Source organism: Chionomys nivalis, chromosome 6, assembly GCF_950005125.1.
Source record: "Chionomys nivalis chromosome 6, mChiNiv1.1, whole genome shotgun sequence".
Taxonomy (NCBI): domain Eukaryota; kingdom Metazoa; phylum Chordata; class Mammalia; order Rodentia; family Cricetidae; genus Chionomys; species Chionomys nivalis.
In genome coordinates, this window is record NC_080091.1 from 2,677,743 (window position 1) to 2,699,250 (window position 21,508).

General features: G+C 42.2%; 1 protein-coding gene across 1 annotated transcript; it reads left to right on the forward strand.

The window, feature by feature from the left end:
* Window positions 1–16,995: 16,995 nt before the first annotated feature.
* Window positions 16,996–17,604, forward strand: LOC130876213 (sorting nexin-3-like). The gene is made up of 2 exons (XM_057772680.1): window positions 16,996–17,251; window positions 17,377–17,604. Exons 1-2 carry the CDS (start codon window positions 16,996–16,998, stop codon window positions 17,406–17,408), a joined length of 288 nt encoding a protein of 95 aa, XP_057628663.1. The 3' UTR covers window positions 17,409–17,604.
* The last annotated feature ends 3,904 nt before the right edge of the window (window positions 17,605–21,508 follow it).

The following is a 21,508-nucleotide window of genomic DNA, read 5'->3' on the forward strand; positions in this document are numbered from 1 at the left end:
AGCTACATACTCTGGGATTTATGGGGATATCCACATATCTTTTGTGAAGTATACCTGAAGGGCAAGACATGCAGACAATTATTTATGACAGAAGTGAATATTTCATGTCAGTTTCTGGAATGAGCTCAAGATGTTGGAGTTAGCTTTAAATACAAGTCTGACTTTCTAGAGCTTTAAGCTACTATTTCCAATTCTTCGAGTCTGCAAATTCTGGAACCTCCTCCTTCGTGTCACTCCCTGTTCTCTTTTCTTTAGATGGTTTTCGAACTTTTGACACAAATTTGAATGACCCTTTGAAGTTTTCTTCTCTGTATCAGATGGCCACCAAGGACTCTTCTCTGGCCTTATGTATGATCTCATTGATGGTCTATTTTAGATGGAATTGGGTGGGGCTGGTCATCTCAGAAGAAGGGAATGGTGCTTAGTTTGCCTCTGAACTGACACCAGAGAAGGAAAGAAAAAGAGCTTGTGTTGTCTTATTGGAAATGATTCCAGTTATTTGGATATCCTCCACAAAAGACGAGCATGTCTACATTAGCCCAGTTGTGAAGAACTCAGCAGAGATTATGATCATGTATGGTAACACTGATTCAACACTAAGTACATACTTCAACATTTTAGAATAGATACTCACATGGAGAATCTTAGTCACCACTTCTCAATGGGAAATCATTATTTTTATGAGACATTTCGTTCTTGACTCATTTCAAGGGACTCTCATTTTATCACAACACTGTGACAAGATTTTGTACTTTGAAAGATTTTGTAAAGACAGTCACCCCTTCCAAAATTCCAGAAGATATTTTCCTTGCAAGATCGTGGGAGATTTATTTTATCTGTCCACTCTCTGATGCTTCCAGTAGAAAATTGTTCATTAAGAGGTTCCTTGAAATGGTTGGTTACCTTGGTACCATGTTGATACAACCATGAGCAAAGCCAGTTACCATGTACACAATGCTGTGCATGCTGCTTATGTAACACAGTGACATGCAAGCAATAAAAAATGTAGGGAAATGAAATTACCTCCCTGGAAGGTAATAACTTTTTGTTGAGATGGTACAAATTGTTACCAAGGGAATGTAATTAAATGGCCCTACAAGTACTCTAAAAAGGAGTCTTGGGATTCTTCTTCTAAAGAGAAATTTTATAGACTGTTTTACTATTTGACTCAAGCATGTAGACCTGGGTGAAAATCATAATTTAGGTGCCAATGTCATAATAGGAAATACTTAAGAACCAAGGGCAAAAAAATTTGTTCAAAAAGCCATCAGTGTCCTGCCCTTGTAATGTTCTCAACAGAAAAACCCTAAACTCTTCCCGCAAAGTTTCTAAATATGAACGAGGAGAACCTGTCATTTCAGGATCCTAAATAATGTAGAGTATTTAAATTATCTCACAGCACGATATCTGCTATAAACACTGTTTATTTCCTTTTTCTAAAATAAAATATGTGGATTGAAGCTACTTAAGTGAGAAAAGAATTATGTGGCTCACATTTCCAGTTTACAGTCCATTATCCCAAGGAACTCCAGGCAGCCAGAACTGATTGAAACAGCTTGTTACATCACCATCAACAGTGAAGAGAAGAGACCAGTGGGTTATTCCATAGATCCTATTGATCAAGTGGCTCATTCCAATATATTCTGTCCAGGCCCAGTTCATTAAATGATTCTATTTAAAGTCATGGTGGGTCTTTCTGCCCCAGTTAACCCAAGTTACATAATCTCTCAGAGGCCAAATTAATCTAGGTAACTCTTCACTGGACTTCTCTCCCAGGATATTTTAGATTGTGTCAGGTGCATAGTTGAAAAGAATCATCACAAACTTTGGTGATCACACTGAAAACCATTTGAATGCATAGTGAACCAGAGACTTATCTGAACACTCTGTTCACATAATGCAAGGATAGTTTGGTTAATTCACTGTAATCGTTCATTTTTTACTCTTACCAGCATATAACCATGTTTCATGTTGAAAAACACATTAATGAAAAAGTGAACATGACATAATTCCATTTTTCTTTCTTTTAACAAATGGTCATGTCCATAATCAGACATGCATCCTTCTTAGCTGAACCACATACTGAAGAACATGCAATTCAAATCCTAGTGGAGAATCAGGAACCTAGAATCATTTAGAAAAATTGCATGTAGATTCTGACATTCTGAACTTCTGGATTTTCCACAAGGTCTTGGTTATAAAGTGAAAGTAGGAACGTTTTCCCCATGTTTTCCACTGGGTGAACAACTGTCATAGACTGGAGCACAGGAGATAGAGAGGTAGGGGGCATGTCACATTATGCATTACAGAATACAAAAAAACTAAAAAAAAGCAAAATCATTCTTTTTTTTCTTTTTTCTTTTTTTTATTAATTAATTTATTTAATTATTAAAGATTTCTGCCTCTTCCCCGCCACCACCTCCCATTCCCTCCCCCTCCCCCAATCAAGTCTTCCTTCCTCCTCAGCCCAAAGAGCAAGCAGGTTTCTCTGCCCTGTGGGAGGTCCAAGGACCACCCACCTCCATCCAGGTCTATTAAGGTGAGCATCCAAACTACCTGGGCTCCCACAAAGCCATTACATGCAATAGGATCAAGAGCCCATTGCCATTGTTCTTCAGTTCTCAGTAGTCCTCATTGTCCATTATGTTCAGCGAGACCGGTTTTGTCCCATGCTTTTTCAGTCCCCGGCCAGCTGGCCTTGGTGAGTTCCCGATAGAACATCCCCATTGCCTCAGTGTGTGGGTGCACCCCTCGCAGTCCTGAGTTCCTTGCTCGTGCTCACTCTCCTTCTGTTCCTCCTTTGGATCGTGAGACTTCAGTCCAGTGCTCCAATGTTGGTCTCTGTCTCTGTCTTCTTTCATCGCCTGATGAAGGTTAATATTCAGGGGGATGCTTATATGTTTTTCTTTGGGTTCACCTTCTTATTTAGCTTCTCTAGAATCACGAATTATAGTCTCAATGTCCTTTATTTATGGTTAGAAACCAAATATTAGTGAGTACATCCCATGTTCCTCTTTTTGGGTCTGGCTTACCTCACTCAGGATAGTGTTTTCAATTTCCGTCCATTTGTATGCAAAATTCAAGAAGTCATTGTTTTTTACTGCTGAGTAGTACTCTAATATGTATATATTCCATACTTTCTTCATCCATTCTTCCATTGAAGGACATCTAGGTTGTTTCCAGGTTCTGGCTATTACAAACAATGCTGCTATGAACATAGTTGAGCATATACTTTTGTTGTATGTTAGGGCATCTCTTGGGTATATTCCCAATAGTGGTATTGCTGGGTCGAGAGGTAGGTTGAACCCGACTTTCCTGAGAAACCGCCACACTGCTTTCCAAAGTGGTTGCACAAGTTTGCATTCCCACCAGCAATGGATGAGAGTGCCCCTTTCTCCACAACCTCTCCAGCAGAGGCTATCATTGGTGTTTTTGATTTTAGCCATTCTGACCGGTGTAAGATGGTATCTTAATGTTGTCTTGATTTGCATTTCCCTGATTGCTAAGGAAGTTGAGCACGATCTTAAGTGTCTTTTGGCCATTTGAACTTCTTCTGTTGAAAAGTCTCTGTTCAGCTCAGTGCCCCATTTTATAATTGGATTGATTAACCTTTTACGGTCTAATTTCTTGAGTTCTTTGTATATTTTGGATATCAGACCTTTGTCAGTTGTGGGGTTGGTGAAGATCTTCTCCCAGTCAGTGGGTTGCCTTTCTGTCTTAGTGACAGTGTCCTTTGCTTTACAGAAGCTTCTCAGTCTCAGGAGGTCCCATTTATTCAATGATGTCCTTAGTGTTTGTGCTGCTGGGGTTATACGTAGGAAGTGGTCTCCTGTGCCCATGTGTTGTAGAGTACTTCCCACTTTCTCTTCTATCAGGTTCAGTGTGTTTGGACTGATATTGAGGTCTTTAATCCATTTGGACTTGAGTTTTGTGCATGGTGATAGATATGGATCTATTTTCATTCTTCTACAGATTGACTTCCAGTTTTGCCAGCACAATTTGTTGAAGATGCTCTCTTTTTTGCATTGTATACTTTTAGCTCCTTTATCGAAAATCAGGTGTTCATAGGTTTGTGGGCTAAAGTCAGGGTCTTCTATTCTGTTCCATTGGTCGATTTCTCTGTTTTTATGCCAGTACCAAGCTGTTTTCAGTACTGTAGCTCTGTAATAGAGTTTGAAGTCAGGGATGGTAATGCCTCCAGACGATCCTTTATTGTATAAGATTGTTTTGGCTATCCTGGGTTTTTTGTTTTTCCATATAAAGTTGATTATTGCCTTCTCCAGATCTGTGAAGAATTTTGATGGGGATTGCATTGAATCTATAGATTTCTTTTGGTAGAATTGCCATTTTTACTATGTTGATCCTCCCAATCCAAGAGCAAGGGAGGTCCTTCCATTTTCTGGTGTCCTCTTCAATTTCTTTCTTCAAAGACTTAAAGTTCTTGCCAAATAGATCTTTCACTTCCTTGGTCAGAGTTACCCCAAGGTATTTTATGCTATTTGTGGCTATCGTGAAAGGTGATGCTTCTCTGATTTCCCTCTCTGCTTCCTTATCCTTAGTGTATAGGAAGGCAACTGATTTTTTGGAGTTGATTTTGTATCCTGCCACATTACCAAAGGTGTTTATCAGCTGTAGGAGTTCTTTGGTAGAGTTTTTGGGGTCGCTTATGTATACTATCATATCATCTGCAAATAATGAAAGCTTAACTTCTTCCTTTCCAATATGGATCCCCTTGACCCCCTTATGTTGTCTTATTGCTATTGCTAGAACTTCAAGCACTATATTGAAGACGTATGGAGACAGTGGACATCCTTGTCGTGTTCCTGATTTTAGTGGGATGGCTTTGAGTTTTTCTCCATTTAATTTAATGTTAGCTGTCGGCTTGTTGTAAATAGCTTTTATTATATTTAGGTATGACCCTTTTATCCCTAATCTCTCCAAGACCTTTATCATAAAGGAGTTTTGAATTTTGTCGAATGCTTTTTCAGCATCTAATGAAATGATCATATGGTTTTTTTCTTTCAGTTTATTTATATGGTTGATTACATTGATAGATTTGCGTATGTTGAACCAGCCCTGCATCTCTGGAATGAAGCCTACTTGATCATAATGAATAACTTTTCTAATGTGTTCTTGGATTCGGTTTGCCAGTATTTTATTGAGAATTTTTGCATCGATGTTCATGAGTGAGATAGGCCTGTAATTCTCTTTCTTGGTTGGGTCTTTGTGTGGTTTTGGTATCAGGGTAACTGTAGCTTCATAAAAGGAATTTGGCAATGACTCTTCTGTTTCTATATTGTGAAATACATTAAAAAGTATAGGTATTAGCTCTTCTTGGAAGTTCTGGTAGAATTCTGCATTGAAACCATCTGGCCCTGGGCTTTTTTTGGAAGGGAGATTTTTGATAACTGTTTCTAATTCTTCGCGACTAACAGGTGTATTTAGATCGTTCACCTGGTCTTGGTTTTGGTTTGGTATATGGTACTTATCTAAAAAAGTGTCCATTTCTTTTGCATTTTCCAGTTTTGTGGCATACAGGCTTTTGTAGTAAGATCTAATGATTCTCTGAATTTCCTCTGTGTCTGTGGTTATGTCCCCCTTTTCATTTCTGATCTTATTTATTTGCGTGTTCTCTCTCTGTCGTTTAATTAGTTTGGATAGGGGTTTGTCAATCTTGTTGATTTTCTCCAAGAACCAACTTTTTGTTTCATTGATTCTTTGGACTGTTTTCTGTGTTTCTATTTTGTTGATTTCTGCCCTCAATTTGATTATTTCCAGTCTTCTACTCCTCCTGGGCGCGTCTGCTTCTTTTTTTTCTAGAGCTTTCAGGTGTGCTGTTAAGTCCCCAATGTATGCTTTCTCCGTTTTCTTTAAGAGGGCACTTAGTGCTATGAACTTTCCTCTTAGCACTGCTTTCATCGTGTCCCATAGGTTTGAGTATGTTGTCTCTTTGTTTTCATTAAATTCAAGGAAGACTTTAATTTCTTTCTTAATTTCTTCCTTGACCCAGGTGTGGTTCAGTAGTTGACTGTTCAGTTTCCATGAGTTTGTCAGCTTTCGGGGGGTAGCTTTGTTGGTGGCTTCTAACTTTAATCCGTGGTGATCTGATAAGACACAGGTGGACACTGATATTTTTTTGTATCTGTGGAGTTTTCCTTTGTTTCCAAGTATGTGGTCAATTTTCGAGAAGGTTCCATGAGCTGCAGAGAAGAAGGTGTATTCTTTCCTATTTGGGTTAAGTCCATTTGAGTCATTACCTCCAACAATTCTCTTAATTCTCTATTAGTTTTCTGTCTGATTGACCTGTCCATTGGTGAGAGAGGTGTGTTGAATTCTCCTACTACTAGTGTGTGTGATTTGATGTCTGCCTTGAGTTTTAGCAGTATTTCTTTTACATAAGTGGGTGCTTTTATATTAGGGGCATAGATATTCAGGATTGAGACTTCATCCTGCTGAATCGTTCCTGTTATGAGTATAAAGTGTCCTTGTCAATCTCTTCTGATTGAGTTTAGTTTGAAGTCAGTTTTGTTAGAAATTAGTATGGCCACACCTGCTTTTTTCTTAGCACCATTTGCTTGAAAAACCTTTCCCCAACCCTTTACTCTGAGTAGATGCCTGTCTTTGTGGTTGAGATGAGTTTCTTGCAAACAGCAGACTGTTGGATCCTGTTTTCGTATCCAATCTCTTAGCCTGTGCCTTTTTATTGGTGAATTGAGACCATTAATATTAAGTGATATTAATGACCAGTGGTTGTTAACTCCGGTTATTCTTACTGCTTTTGGTAGAAGAGTTTGTGTGTCTCCCTTCTTTGAGTTGTGCTGTTGAAGGGTCGCTAGATGCCTGGGTTATTGTAGGCAGTGTTGGCAATGTTGGATTCCTTGGGTTGTGATTTTCCTTCTATTGCTTTCTGTAGGGCTGGATTTGTGGCAACGTATTGTTTAAATTTGTTCTTATCCTGGAATGTCTTGTTTTCTCCATTGATAGTGAACGATATCTTGGCTGGGTATAGTAGTTTGGGTTTGCATCCATGGTCTCTTAGTTTCTGTAGTACCTCTATCCAGGACCTTCTGGCTTTCATGGTTTCCATAGAGAAGTCAGGTTTAAGTCTGATAGGTTTACCTTTATAAGTTACTTGGCCTTTTTCCTTTGCAGCTCTTAATATTCTTTCTTTAATCTGTATATTTTGTGTTTTGATTATTATATGGCGAGGGGACGGTTTTTTTTTTGATCCAGTCTGTTTGGTGTTCTGTATGCTTCTTGAATATTCAAAGGAATATCTTTCTTTATGTTGGGGAGGTTTCTTCCGTAATTTTGTTAAAAATGTTTTCTGGACCTTTGAGCTGTGCCTCTTCTCCTTCTTCTATCCCTATTATTCTTAGGTTTGGCCTTTTTATTGTGTCCCATATTTCCTGAATGTTTTGTGATGAGAATTTGTTGGTTTTGGTGTTTTCTTTGATCAGTCCGTTTATTTTCTCTATGTTGTCTTCAGAATCTGAGATTCTTTCTTCTATCTCTTGTATTCTATTGATTATGCTTGTTTCTGTAGTCTCTGCTCATTGACCTATATTTGCCATATCCAGCTGGTCCTCACTTTGTGTTTTCTTCCTTGCTTCCATTTCAGTTTTCAATTCTTGGACTGTTTCCATGACCTGTTTGATCGTTTTTTCTTGGCTTCCCAGGGTATCATTTACGTATTTACTCATTTCTTCAAACTTTTTGTTATACTTCTCATCCATTTCTATGAGGGCGTTTTTTACATGTTGTTTAAGGGACTCTATTGCTTTCAAAAAGTCAGTTTTTTCCTCTTCTCCTGTGTTAGGGTGTTCAATTCCTTGTGTTGTAAGATCATTGGGTTCTGGTGTTTTCATGTTGTTTTTCAGATTGTTGGGTGAATTCTTGCCTTGGCGTCTGCCCATCTCCTCTTACCGATGCTATCTATTGGGTTTGATTTAATTGTAGCGGGGCAATCTGCTCTCAGTGCAGGCTTCACTGTTTCTTGCCCGCACTATCCTGCATCCAGTGCCTCCACCGCCCGGGCCTGCCTGCCGGTGCCTCCGACGCCCGGAACTGTCTGTGCGCCGGTGCTTCCGCCGCCTAGGCCTGCCTGCCGGTGCCTCCGCCACCTGGGCCTGCCTGCGCGCCGGAGCTTCCGCCGCCTAGGCCTGCCTGCCGGGCCTGCCTGCCGGTGCCTCCGCCACCCGGGCCCGCCTGCACGCCGGTGCCTCCACCGCCTGGACTTGCCTGCGTGCTGGTGCCTCCGCCGCCCAGGTCTGCCTGCGCGCCGATGCTTCCGCCGCCTAGGCCTGCCTGCCGGTGCCTCCGCCACCCGGGCCTGCCTGCCGGTGCCTCCGCCTCCCGGGCATGCCTGCGCGCCAGTGCTTACGCCACCTAGGCCTGCCTGCCGGTGCCTCAGCCACCTGGGCCTGCCTGTGCGCAGGAGCTTCCGCCGCCTAGGCCTGCCAGCCGGGCCTGACTGCCGATGCCTACGCCACCCGGGCCCGCCTGCACGCCGGTGCCTCCGCAGCCTGGACTTGCCTGCGTGCTGGTGCCTCCGCCGCCCGGGCCTGCCTGCCGGTGCCTCCGCCACCCGGGCCTGCCTGCCGGTGCCTCCGCCGCCCGGGCCTGCCTGCGCGCCGGTGCTTCCGCCGCCTAGGCCTGCCTGCCGATGCCTCCGCCGCCCGGGCCTGCCTGCGCGCCGGTGCTTCCGCCGCCTAGGGGTGCCTGCCGGTGCCTCCGCCACCAGGGCCTGCCTGCCGGTGCCTCCGCCGCCCGGAACTGTCTGTGCACCAGTGCTTCCGCCGCCTAGGCCTGCCTGCCGGTGACCAGCAAAATCATTCTTAGTGAGCTTCAAATTGCCTCATAGATTTAGGTTCACCTTCTTATTTAGCTTCTCTAGGATCACAAATTATATGCTCAATGTCCTTTGGACATTGGAGCACCGGACTGAGCTCCCAAGGCCAAGATGAAAAGCAGAAGGAGGGATAACATGAGCAAGGAAGTCAGGACCACGAGGGGTGAACCCACCCACTGTGACAGTGGTTCTGATCTATTGGGAGCAAACCAAGGCCAGCTGGACTGGGACTGAAAAAGCATGAGATAAAACCGGACTCTCTGTACATGGCGGACAATGAGGGCTGATGAGAAGCCAAGGACAGTGGCACTGGGTTTTGACCGTACTGAAAGAACGGGCTTTGTGGAAGCCTAGCCTGTTTGAATACTCACCTTACTGCACCTGGATGGAGGGGGGAGGACCTTGGACTTCCCACAGGGCAGGGAACCAGGACTGCTCTTCAGACTGGAGAGGGAGGGGGAATGGAGTGGGGGAGGGGGAGAGGAGCGGGGGGAGGGGGAGAGGAGGAGAGGAGTGGGGTAGGGGAGAGGAGTGGGAGGAGGGGGAGGGAAATGGGGGGGAGGGAGTAGGCGGAAATTTTTTCAATTTAAAAAATAAATGAGCCTTCTCCCTTCTGCCCCCTTTCCTCTTTGGGCACATAACACCATCCAGCTCAGTCTGTCTGGCGCTGGGGGCAAATCCTCAGGGCAAGTAGGCAGGCGAGACTTCCTTTGTTTCACTGGCCTGCCTGCAACAAGCAAGGTAGGCGCTTTGTTTACGAACTACCCAACCTGCACGGAGATCTGATCTCGGCACCAGGAGAGACAGCAGTAGGGTGAGTCCTATGGGACACTATGAAAGCAGTCCTGAGAGGAAAGTTAATAGCACTAACTGCCCACTTAAAGAAAACAGAGAAAGCACACATTGGAGACTTAACAGCCCACCTGAAAGCTCTAGAAAAAAAAGAACCAGACTCACCTAGAAGGGGTAGAAGACTGGAAATAATCAAACTGAGGGCTGAAATCAACGAAATAGAAACACAGAAAACAATTGAAAGAATCAATGAATCAAAAAGCTGGTTCCTGGAGAAAACCAACAAGATTGATAAACCTCTATCCAAACTAATCAAATGGCAGAGAGAGAATTTGCAAATTAATAAGATCAGAAATGAAAAGGGGGTCATAACCACAGACACAGAGGAAATTCAGAGAATCATTAGATCTTACTACAAAAGCCTGTATGCCACAAAACTGGAAAATGTAAAAGAAATGGACACTTTTTTAGATAAATACCATATACCAAAGTTAAACCAGGACCAGGTGAACAACCTAAATAGACCTGTTAGTCGTGAAGAATTAGAAGCTGTTATCAAAAACCTCCCTTCCAAAAAAGAAGTCCAGGACCAGATGGTTTCAATGCGGAATTCTACCAGAACTTCCAAGAAGACCTAATACCTATACTTCTTAATGTATTTCACAACATAGAAACAGAAGAGTCATTGCCAAATTCCTTTTATGAAGCTACAGTAACTCTGATACCAAAACCACACAAAGACCCAACCAAGAAAGAGAATTACAGGCCAATCTCACTCATGAACATCGACGCAAAAATCCTCAACAAAATTCTGCCAAACCGAATCCAAGAACACATTAGAAAAATTATCCATTATGATCAAGTAAGCTTCATACCAGAGATGCAGGGCTGGTTTAACATTACATCTATCAATGTAATCCATCATATAAATAAACTGAAAAAAACAACCATATGGTCGTTTCATTAGATGCTGAAAAAGCATTTGACAAAATTCAACATCCCTTTATGATAAAAGTCTTGGAGAGATTAGGGATACAAGGGTCATACCTAAATTTAATTAAAGCTATATACAGCAAGCCGACAGCTAATATCAAATTAAATGGAGAGAAACTTAAAGCCATCCCACTAAAATCAGGAACACGCCAAGGCTGTCTACTCTCTCCATACCTCTTCAATATAGTTCTCGAAGTTTTAGCAATAGCAATAAGACAACATAAATGGTAAAGGGGATTCAAATTGGAAAGGAAGAAGTTAAACTTGCATTATTTGCTGATGATATGATAGTGTACATGAGCGACCCCAAAAACTCCACCAAAGGACTCCTACAGCTGATAAATACCTTTAGTAATGTGGCCGGATACAAGATCAACTCCAAAAAATCAGTCGCCCTCTCATACACAAAGGATATGGAAGCAGAGAGGGAAATAAGAGAATCATCACCTTTCACGATAGCCACAATAAGCATAAAATATCTTGGGATAACTCTAACCAAGGAAGTGAAAGATCTGTTTGACAAGAACTTTAAGGCATTGAAGAAAGAAATTGAAGAGGATACCAGAAAATGGAAGGATCTCCCTTGCTCCTGGATTGGGAGGATCAACATAGTAAAAATGGCAATTCTACCAAGGGCAATTTATAGAACCTGAAATGAACCTATCCTATAATCATACTGATGAATATCTTGCATATCGCCATAGAACCTTCGTCTAGCAATGGATGGAGATAGAGCCAGAGACCCACACTGGAGCACCGGACTGAGCTCCCAAGGTTATAATGAGGAGCAGAAGGAGAGAGAACATGAACAAGGAAGTCAGGACCATGAGGGGTGCACCCAACCACTGAGACAGGGGGGCCGATCTATTGGGAGCTCACCAAGGCCAGCTGGACTGCTACTAAAAAAACATGGGATAAAACCGGACTCTCTGAATGTGGCGGACAATGAGAGCTGACCAGAGGCCAAGGAGAATGGCACGGGAACTTTCATCTGGCGATGGATCGAGAGAGAGACAGAGACCCAATTTGGAGCAACGGTCTGAGATCTTAAGGTCCAAATGAGGAGCAGAAGGAGGGAGAACATGAGCAAGGAAATCAGGAGCACGAGGCGTGCACCCACCCACTGTGACAGTGGAACTGATCTATTGGGAGCTCTCCAAGGCCAGCTGGACTGGGACTGAATAAGCATGGGTTGAAACTGGACTCTCTGAACATGGCAGACAATGAAGGCTGATGAGAAGCCAAGGACAATGGCACTAGATTTCGATCCTAATACATGAACTGGCTTTGTGGGAGCTTAGCCTGCTTGGATGCTCACCTTCCTGGACATAGATAGAAGTGGGAGGACCTTGGTCTCCCTGTAGGGCAGGGAATTTGGACTGCTCTTCAGTATCGAGAGGGAGGGGGAATGGACTGGGGGGAGGAGAAGAGGAGTGGGGATAGGGGGAGGGGAACGGGGGGAGGGGGCAATATGTGGGAGGAGGGGGAGGGAAATGGGAAACGGGGAGCAGTTGGAAATTTTAATTAAAAAAAGAATAAAAATAAATAAATAAATAGATAAATAGATAAAAAACTTGTAGGATCATTTTTTATAAGATTAGCTTTTGAGATGAATGCTAAAATAATAATCGATCCTGCCATTGTAAGCACAAAATGCATCCTGCCAACAAAAGAACTAGCTGAGAAAGCTTGCTTAGACTCTGATAATCTATAACAATTTGCTTGGGTACCAATGTATGTGGTCACTTGGGACAACTTGTTTTTCACCTTTAATACAGAAAAGGTTCAACCCTGTAAGGGATATGGAAAACATGTTGCTTTTTATTTGAATTCAGGATAATCATTCACTTAGACATTTCTTGTAACCACATGATAATTTTTTAACTGATTGAAAAAAATTGCTGGGATATATAAGCTGTAAAGGAAAAAAATTAAATTGGTTAGAAGGAAAACATCAAGAGTGAAAGAAGAGAAACATCTGGATATACCTGGATATATATAAGAAAAGAAATAAGAGATAAAAAAGATGATGGTGTGTGTGTTTATGTCTGTGTGTTCATTTCCCCTTTTGAACAAGACCCAGATAATCAACTTTTACTCGCTCAGATACAAAATCAAATTGAGTGATTAATCCATTGACTCTGTGGCTTTCCTTCTATCTCTGGGCTGCTGAAGCTGGTCGTCACAAGAGTGATAGGTGCACGTGCTACTCTCTCAAACCCTACATATAGACACAGTAGAAATGGTTCATAGCTTCTCGAAAGTTCTTGCATCTCTAATATCACCCTCTTTGACAATATTGATCCCCACCTCCTTGCCACACCATCTCTTGTTTGAGACCTTAATCTTTGCATATCAGCTATTGAATAATATTGACAGTGACCACTTTGGAGAATGCTGGCTGTGTGTCCCTCCAATGTCAAACACAAAACCACCAGTTGTGGCCTCCATTATTTTACTAGATTACTTCACCTTACTGCCTGGAGCCAAATATCACTACCACCTTATCTCTTTCATATCTCTCTATTCAGTTCCACAGACTGCTTTAACTCCTCAGGAACACACCTGTGGACCCCGGATTCCACAGACTGCAATAATACCATAACCCATAGTACTACCACCCAGCCCCTCTGTCCAAACATTCACAATGACTCGATTTGCTGTGACATTCATGTTTGTTGGAACCTACCTGCTAAGTGGTCTGGGATGTATGCCCTGGTATTCCTTTTTCCTGAATTAGGTGTGGTACCCAGTAAAGAGCCCTTGCCAGTTCTCATCACTAGGTTCATAGCAGCGTGGTATAACAAATTCAGGTCAGACCCGTTCTAGCAACCCTGGGAATAACTGATGGGGTCACCACTGAGCAGTGGGACTTGCTACTTCCTAGCTATTTACCATCAGTTTTCCTTGCAATTCACCCAGGTTTATAAACATGGCTCAAAGTATCCTTACCCTTTAGGTTAAGTAGACTCTCTAGCCAGCATAGTACTACAAAATAGGAGAGAATTAGATTAACTCACAGTAGAGAGAGATGGTCTTTGTCTCTTCCTCAGGGAGGGATGTTGTTTCTATGTTAACCAACTAGGTAGAGTGAAGCACAAGATCCAACAACTCCAGATGGATCTTCAAAAACAAACAGCTTGAAACCTCTGGCAAGTGGCTCACTGATAGTCAGATATGGGACTGGATGCTACCCATCTTAACCCCTCTTCTCTTCTATTTCTTAATCCCACTGATTGTACTCTGCCTCATAAACTTCTTGTCTAAATTTCTTCAACATCATATCCAAAAGATTTATAAACCAGACTTTTAACCAGTTTCTATTACAGGTTTACCAATCCATAGGAATGGAGACAGAGACCTGAACTATCCAGTTACATCCTGACAAAAAATAACGATTGCCCAGGAACCTAAATGGCCCCGTTCAACAGGAAGAAGTCTAATGATAATGAAAGCCCATTCCAAGCCCTTGTTGATTAATTATAAACAAAAAATGGGGGGATGTATGGTAAAAGAGGCTGGTGAAAGAACACCCTAGACCTGAGACCAGAGCCAAGGAAACACACCCTGCCGCTAACCCATTCAGAAATTGAAATCCAACCAATCCCTAAGCATGAAAACCAAACCCAAAGCATGAAATCCAACCAATCTCTGAGCTCATTCCAAGCTCAAGAAACGCGATCCTACCAGTCCCCATGGGAGGTGGTGGCGGGGAAGAGGCAGAAATCTTTAATAATTAAATAAATTAATTAATATAAAAAAATAAAAAAAAACAAAACCCCATGCCATTGTCATTGGCCTCTCATCAGCTCTCATTGTCCGCCATGTTCAGAGAGTCCAGTTTTATCCCATGCTTTTTCAGTCACAGTCCAGCTGGCCTTGGTGAGCTCCCAATAGATCAGACCCACTGTCTCAGTGGGTGGGTGCACCCCTCGTGGTCCTGCCTTCCTTGCTCATGTTCTCCCTCCTTCTTCTCCTCATTTGGGAATATACCCAAGAGATGCCCTATCATATGACAAAAGCATTTGTTCAACTATGTTCATAACAGCATTATTTGTAATAGGCAGAACCTGGAAGCAACCTAGATGTCCTTCAATGGAAGAATGGATGAAGAAAGTGTGGAATATATATACATTAGAGTACTACTCTGCAGTAAAAAACAATGACTTCTTGAATTTTGCATGCAAATGGATGGAAATAGAAAATACTATCCTGAGTGAGGTAACCCAGACCCAAAAAGAAGATCATGGGATGTAATCACTCATTGGTTTCTAGCCATGGATAGGGGCCACTGAGTCTATAATTTGTGATCCTAAAGAAGCTAAATAAGAGCCCAAGGAAAAACATATAGTTATCCTCCTGGATATGGGAAGTAGACAAGATTGCTGGGCAAAAAATTGGAATCTTGGGGTGGGGTTGGATGGGGGTAAGGGGAGATGGGGACAGAAAAGTGTGAAGGAGAGGATGGGGGAACTTGGGGAAACGGGATGATTGGAGATACAGGAAGGTTGGATAGGGAAGCAGGGAAGCACATATCTTAGTTAAGGGAACCACCTAAGGGTTGGCAAGAGACTTGAACCTGGAGTGGCTACCAGGTGCCAGGGCAATGTCCCCAGTTATTTCCTTGGTCAGCTGAGGATAGGGAACCTGAAATGACCCTATCCTATAGCCATACTGATGAATATCTTGCATATCACCATAGAACCTTCATCTAGCGATGGATGGAGATAGAGACAGAGGCCCACACTGGAGCACCGGACTGAGCTCCCAAAGTCCTACTATAATACAATTTTCTATTTTTTTAATTTTTATTACTTTATAAATAAAACCATTCAAAATTTCCACTTCTTCCCCTTCTCCTTCTTCTCTCTCGCTCCCCCACTAACCACCCCCTCCAGTCCAGGCAGCGTACCCTGCACTGAGGGAAGTCCAAGGCCCTCCCCACTACATCCAGGCCTAGGAAGGTATGCACACAAACAGACTAGGATCCCAAAAAGCCAGTACATGCAGTAGAATAGAATCCCAGTGCTATTATCATTGGCTTCTCAGTCAGCCCCCATTGTCATCCACATTCAGAAGTCCAGTTTGATCCCATGCTCATTCAGTCCCAGTTCAGCTGGCTTTAGTGAGCTCCCATTAGCTCAGGCACACTTTCTCAGTGGGTAGACCAACCACTCGTGGTCCTGACTTCCTTGCTCATGTTCTCCCTCCTTCTGCTCTTCAACTGGACCTTGGGAGCTCAGTCCAGTGCTCTGGAGTGGGTCTCTGTCTCCATCTGTTGCAGAACAAAGGTTCTATGGTGACATTCAAGGTAGTCATCAGTCTGACTACAGGACAAGGCCAGTTCAGGCACCCTCTCCTTCATGGCCCAGGATCCTAGCTGGGGTCATACCTATGGACTCTGAGGAACCCCTCCAGAGCCAAGTCTCTCGCCAACCCTAAAATTGCTCCCTTAATTAAGATATCTTCTTCCCTGCTCCCGTACCTGCCCTCACTCCATCTCAACCATCCCACTCCAACAAGCTCTCCCCTATCCTTCCCTTTTCCCTTCTCTCTCCTCCTCTCTTTTACCCCCTACCCAACCGTCCACCCCAATGATCCCAACTTTCACCCGGCAAACTTGTCTACTTCCTATTTGCAGGTGGATCTATATATGTTTTTCTTTGGATTCACCTTATTACTTAGCTTCTCTAGGATCAATGTTTTTGTTTATGGCGAGAGTCCACTAATGAGTGAGTACAAACCATATTCCTCTTTTTGGGTCTGAGTTATCTCACTCAGGATACTGTTTTCTACTTCCATCCATTTGCATGCAAAATTCAAGATGCCATTGTTTTTTACTGCTGAGTAGAACTCTAATGTGTAAATGTCCCACACCTTCTGTATCCATTCTTCCATTGAGGGGTATCTAGGTTGTTTCCAGGTTTTGGCTATTACAAAAAGTGCTGCTATGAACATAGTTGAACAAATGCTTTTGTAGTATGATTGGGCATCTCTTGGGTATATTCCCAAGAGTAGAATTGCTGGATCCTGAGGTAGGTTGATTCCCAGTTTCCTGAGAAACCGCCACACTGATTTCCAAAGTGGTTGCACAAGTTTGCATTCCCACCAGCAATGGATGAGTGTTCCCCTTACTCCAATTCTCTACAGCATAGGCTATCATTGGTGTTTTTGATTTTAGCCATTCTGACAGATGTAAGATGATTGTTTTGATTTGTATTTCCCTGATAGCTAAGGAAGTTAAACATGTCCTTAAGTATCTGTTGGCCATTTGGACTTTTTCTGTTGACAATTCTTTGTTCAGTTCAGTACCCTATTTATTAATTGGGTTATTTAAAATTTTAATGTCACACAGCAAAATGGTGGAGACCGTAGCGGACACCCGGCGGCAGATCACCAAGCCACAGAACCTGAATGATGCCTACGGGCCGCCCAGCAACTTCCTCGAGATCGATGTGAGCTACCTGCAGACCATGGGGGTCGGCTGGGGCCGGTTCACCATCTACGAGATCAGGGTCAAGACAAATCTTCCTATCTTCAAGCTGAAGGAATCTACTGTTAGAAGAAGATACAGTGACTTTGAGTGGCTTCCAAGTGAATTAGAAAGAGAGAGCAAGGTTGTAGTTCCCCCACTCCCTGGGAAAGCGTTTTTGTGGCAGCTTCCTTTTAGAGGAGATGATGGAATATTTGATGACAATTTCATCGAGGAAAGGAAGCAAGGGCTGGAACAGTTTATAAACAAGGTCGCTGGTCATTCTCTGGCCCAGAATGAACATTGTCTAAACATTTTTTTACAGGATGAAATAATAGATAAAAGCTATACTCCATCTAAAATAAGACATGCCTGAGTTTGGAAAGAAGAGGCAAAACAAGACCATTAATGATTGCTCCACACCAATGAAGAAGCTGTAACTCACTTAGCATGCTGCACGGGCGCTGTTCTAACACTCCCTGGGTGTTCTAACACTCACAGGCTCCCTTTCATTTTGTTTTGTTTTGACAGTTGACAAGAAGGTTTTTATTTGCTTTAGTGAAAACTCCCTCGTTGAGCCTCTCTACCTAACTCTCCGTGTTGCATCCATATACACATGGTAGCCTCACAAACCCCATAGACCTGCACTGTCCTGACAAAAGTTGCTGACTTGGTCTTATTTGCAGATTCTGTGTCCTGTTCGCTTCTTGAATCTGATTGGCTAGAATCTTTCTCCTCCCCCTTAATGTGTGATGTCACCACTTGGTCCTAATTTATGTGCAGGAGCACGACACTGTTTGTCTCCAGTGCCACACATATGAGGTGTACTTTGTGTGCAGAGTGCATCTTTCTTCTGGCCTGTAATTCCCTACGCATGGAAGATTAATGAGGGAAATATTTATATTCTGTATAAAATCAAAATCAAATTTATATACTAAAATCATTTGTCTAAAAATTTAAGTTGTTTTCAAATAAAAGTTGAAATGCAAAAAAAAAAATTAATGTCTAGTTTCTTGAGTTCTTTATATATTTTGGAGGTCAGACCTTTGTCTGATGCGGGGTTGCTGAAGATCTTCTCCCATTCAGTAGGTTGTCTTTTTGTCTTAATGACTGTGTCCTTTGCTTTACAGAAGCTTCTCAGTTTTAGGAGGTCCCATTTATTCACTTGTTGTCTGTGCTACTGGGGTTATATGTAGGAAGTGGTCTCCTGTGCCCATGTGTTGCAGACTACTTCCCACTTTCTCTTCTATCACGTTCAGTGCAGACAGATTTATATTGATGTCTTTAATCAATTTGGACTTGAGTTTTATGCATGGTGATAGACATAGATCTATTTTCATTCTTCTACAGGTTGACATCCAATTATGCCAGCACCATTTGTTAAAAATGTTTTCTTTCTTCCATTGTATAATTTTAGCTAGTTTTTCGAAAATCAAGTGATCATAGTTTTGTGGATTAGTATCCAGGTCTTCAATTCAATTCCATTGATCAACATCTTTGTTTTTATGCCAGTACCAAACTGTTTGAATTACTGTAGCTCTGTAATAGAGTTTGAAATCAGGAATGGTAATGCCTCCAGAAGTACTTTTATTATATAGGATTGTTTTGGCTATCCTGGGTTTTTTGTTTTTCCATATGAAGTTGGTTATTCTTCTCTCAATGACTGAAGAATTTTGTTGGGATTATGATAGGGATTGCATTGAATCTATAGATTGCCTTTGGTAGAATTGCCATTTTTACAATGTTGAGCCTACCAATCCAAGAGAATAGGAGATCCTTCCATTTTCTGGTATCCTCTTTAATTTCTTACTTCAAAGTCTTAAAGTTCTTGTCAAATATATTTATCACTTCCTTGGTTAGTGTTACCTCAAGATGCTTTATGCTATTTGTGGTTATTGTGAAAGGTGATGTTTCTCTGATTTCCCTCTCTGCTTCTTTATCTTTTGTGTATAAAAGGGCTACTGATTTTTTTTTAGTTGATCTTGTATCCTGCCTCATCACTGAAGGTATTTATCAGCTGTAGGAGTTCTTTGGCAGAGTTATTGGGGTCACTTATGTACACTATCATATCATCTGCAAATAATGAAAGTTTGACTTCTTCCTTTCCAATTCAAATCTCCTTGATCTCCTTATTTGTCTTATTGCTATTGCTAGAACTTCAAGAACTATGTTGAAGAGATATGGAGACAGTGGACAGCCTTGTTTTGTTCCTGAATCTAGTAGAATGGCTTTGAGTTTCCCTCCACTTAATTTGATGTTGGCTGTCGGCTTACTGTATATATTAAGTATGATCCTTGTATCCCTAATCTCTCCAAGACCTTTATCATAAAGCAGTGTTAAATTTTGTCAAATGCTTTTTCAGCATCAAATAAACTGATCATATTTTTTCTTTCAGTTTATTTATATGATGGATTACATTGATGGATTTTTGTATGTTGAAACAGCTCTGCCTCTCTGGTTCATAATGGATCATTTTTTAAAATATGTTCTTGGTTCGGTTTGCCAGTATTTTATTGAGAATTTTTACATCGATGTTCATGAGTGAGATTGGTCTGTAATTCTTTCTTAGTTGAGTCTTTGTGTAGTTTTGTAACTTCATAAAAAGAATTTGGCAATGACTCTTTTGTTTCTATTTTGTGAAACACCTTAAGGAGTATAGGTATCGGCTCTTCTTGGAAGTTCTGGTAGTTTTTTTGCCTTAAACCATCTGGTCCTGGGCTTTTTTTTTTTTTTTGATTGGAAGGTTTTTGATGACAGCTTCTATTTCCTTGTGACTTATAGGTTTATTTATATTATTCACCTAGTCTTGATTTAATTTTGGTATATGGTACTTATCTAAAAAAATGTCCATTTCTTTCACATTTTTCAATATTGTGGCATACAGGCTTTTGTAGTAAGACCTAATGATTCTCTGAATTTCCTCAGTATCTGTTGTTACGTCCCCCTTTTTATTTCTGATCTTGTTAATTTGAGTGTTCACTCTCTGCCTTTTGATAAGTTTGGATAGGGGTTTGTCAATCTTGTTGGTTTTCTCAAAGAACCAGCTCTTTGTTTCATTGATTCTTTGGATTGTTGTCTGTGTTTCTGTTTTGTTGATTTCAGCCCTCGGTTTGATTATTTCCAATCTTCTACTCCTCCTAGGTGAGTCTGCTTCTTTTTTCTCTTATGTGTTCAGCTGTACTGTTAAGTCTCTAATGTGAGCTTTCTCCGTTTTCTTTATGTGGGCACTTGGTGCTATGAACCTTCCTCTTAGCACTGCTTTCATAGTGTCCCCTAGGTTTGGGTATGTTGTGTCTTTATTTTTGTTGAATTCAAGGAAGACTTTAATTTTTTCCTTTATTTCTCCTTGACCCAACAATGGTTCAGTAGTTTACTGTTCAGTTTCCATGAGTTTGTAGGCTTTCTGGGGGTAGAATTGTTGTTAAATTCTAACTTCCTTCCAAGGTGATCTGGTAAGACACAGGTGGTTACTAATATTTTTTTGTATGTGTGGATGTTTACTTTGTTACCAATTATGTGAACAATTTTCGAGAAGGTTCCATGAGATGCTGAGAAGAAGATATATTCTGTCCTATTTGGGTGGAATGTTTTATAGATGTTTGTTAAGTCCATTTGATTCATTACATCGGTTAGTTCTCTTATTTCTCTGTTAAATTTCTTCAAAGGCTTGCCTCCCAGGACAGAACAGCTCCTGGGGAGACATCCCTGGGAATCTGTGCCAACCTCTTCCATGACTGGCCTCTCCAGGAAAGCGCAGGCCCTGGGAAGCAGTGCCAGGGAAGTTGTGTCCCCCTCTTACTCAATTGTCCTCATTAGGGCCGGCCATTGCCTGGGGCCAGGCCATGTAAGTAGCAACCCTTCTTACCAGGAGTCAGGCCAGGGACACTGTACTCCCCTCTTCCTCAGCTGGTCCTCTCAGGGCAGGATTGGCCCTAGGGATGCAGATGCTGTGCTACCGTCTTCCACAGCTGGCTTCTGCAGTGGCACACAGAATATGGGGACCAGGTGGGGAAATCTATGCCATCATCTTCCATAGCTGTCCCCTAAAAGACTGTAGATGCCCTGGGGATCTATGCTGGGGAAGCTGTGTCCTGGCCTCCCCAGGACAGGTTAGGCCCTGGGCTGCCAGGCTGTAAAAGCTGTACTCCCTTTTCCATGGCTGGCCTGTGTCAACCCTTCCACAACTGGCCACGCCAGCATATGCAAGCTTGGTAAATCTGCACCCACCTGTCCATGTCTACCCTCCATAGTGCCTGCCAGGCTGGGGATTTGTACCACCTCTTCCATCTCTCCAGAACAGCAGGCCCTGGGGTGCTTGGCCTGGGAAGCTGAGCCAGCCACTCTTCCATGGATGGCCTCCCAGGAGCCAGCCACTGCCTGTGGTGCCAGGCTACCAAAGG

Excerpts from the sequence above, each read along its gene's own strand:
- LOC130876213 (XM_057772680.1), top strand. The coding sequence starts at position 16,996 with ATGGTGGAGACCGTAGCGGACACCCGGCGGCAGATCACCAAGCCACAG. Across the intron at positions 17,252-17,376 it reads TGAATTAGAAAGAGAGAGCA|AAGGTCGCTGGTCATTCTCT; the intron begins AGGTTGTAGTTC and ends CAGTTTATAAAC.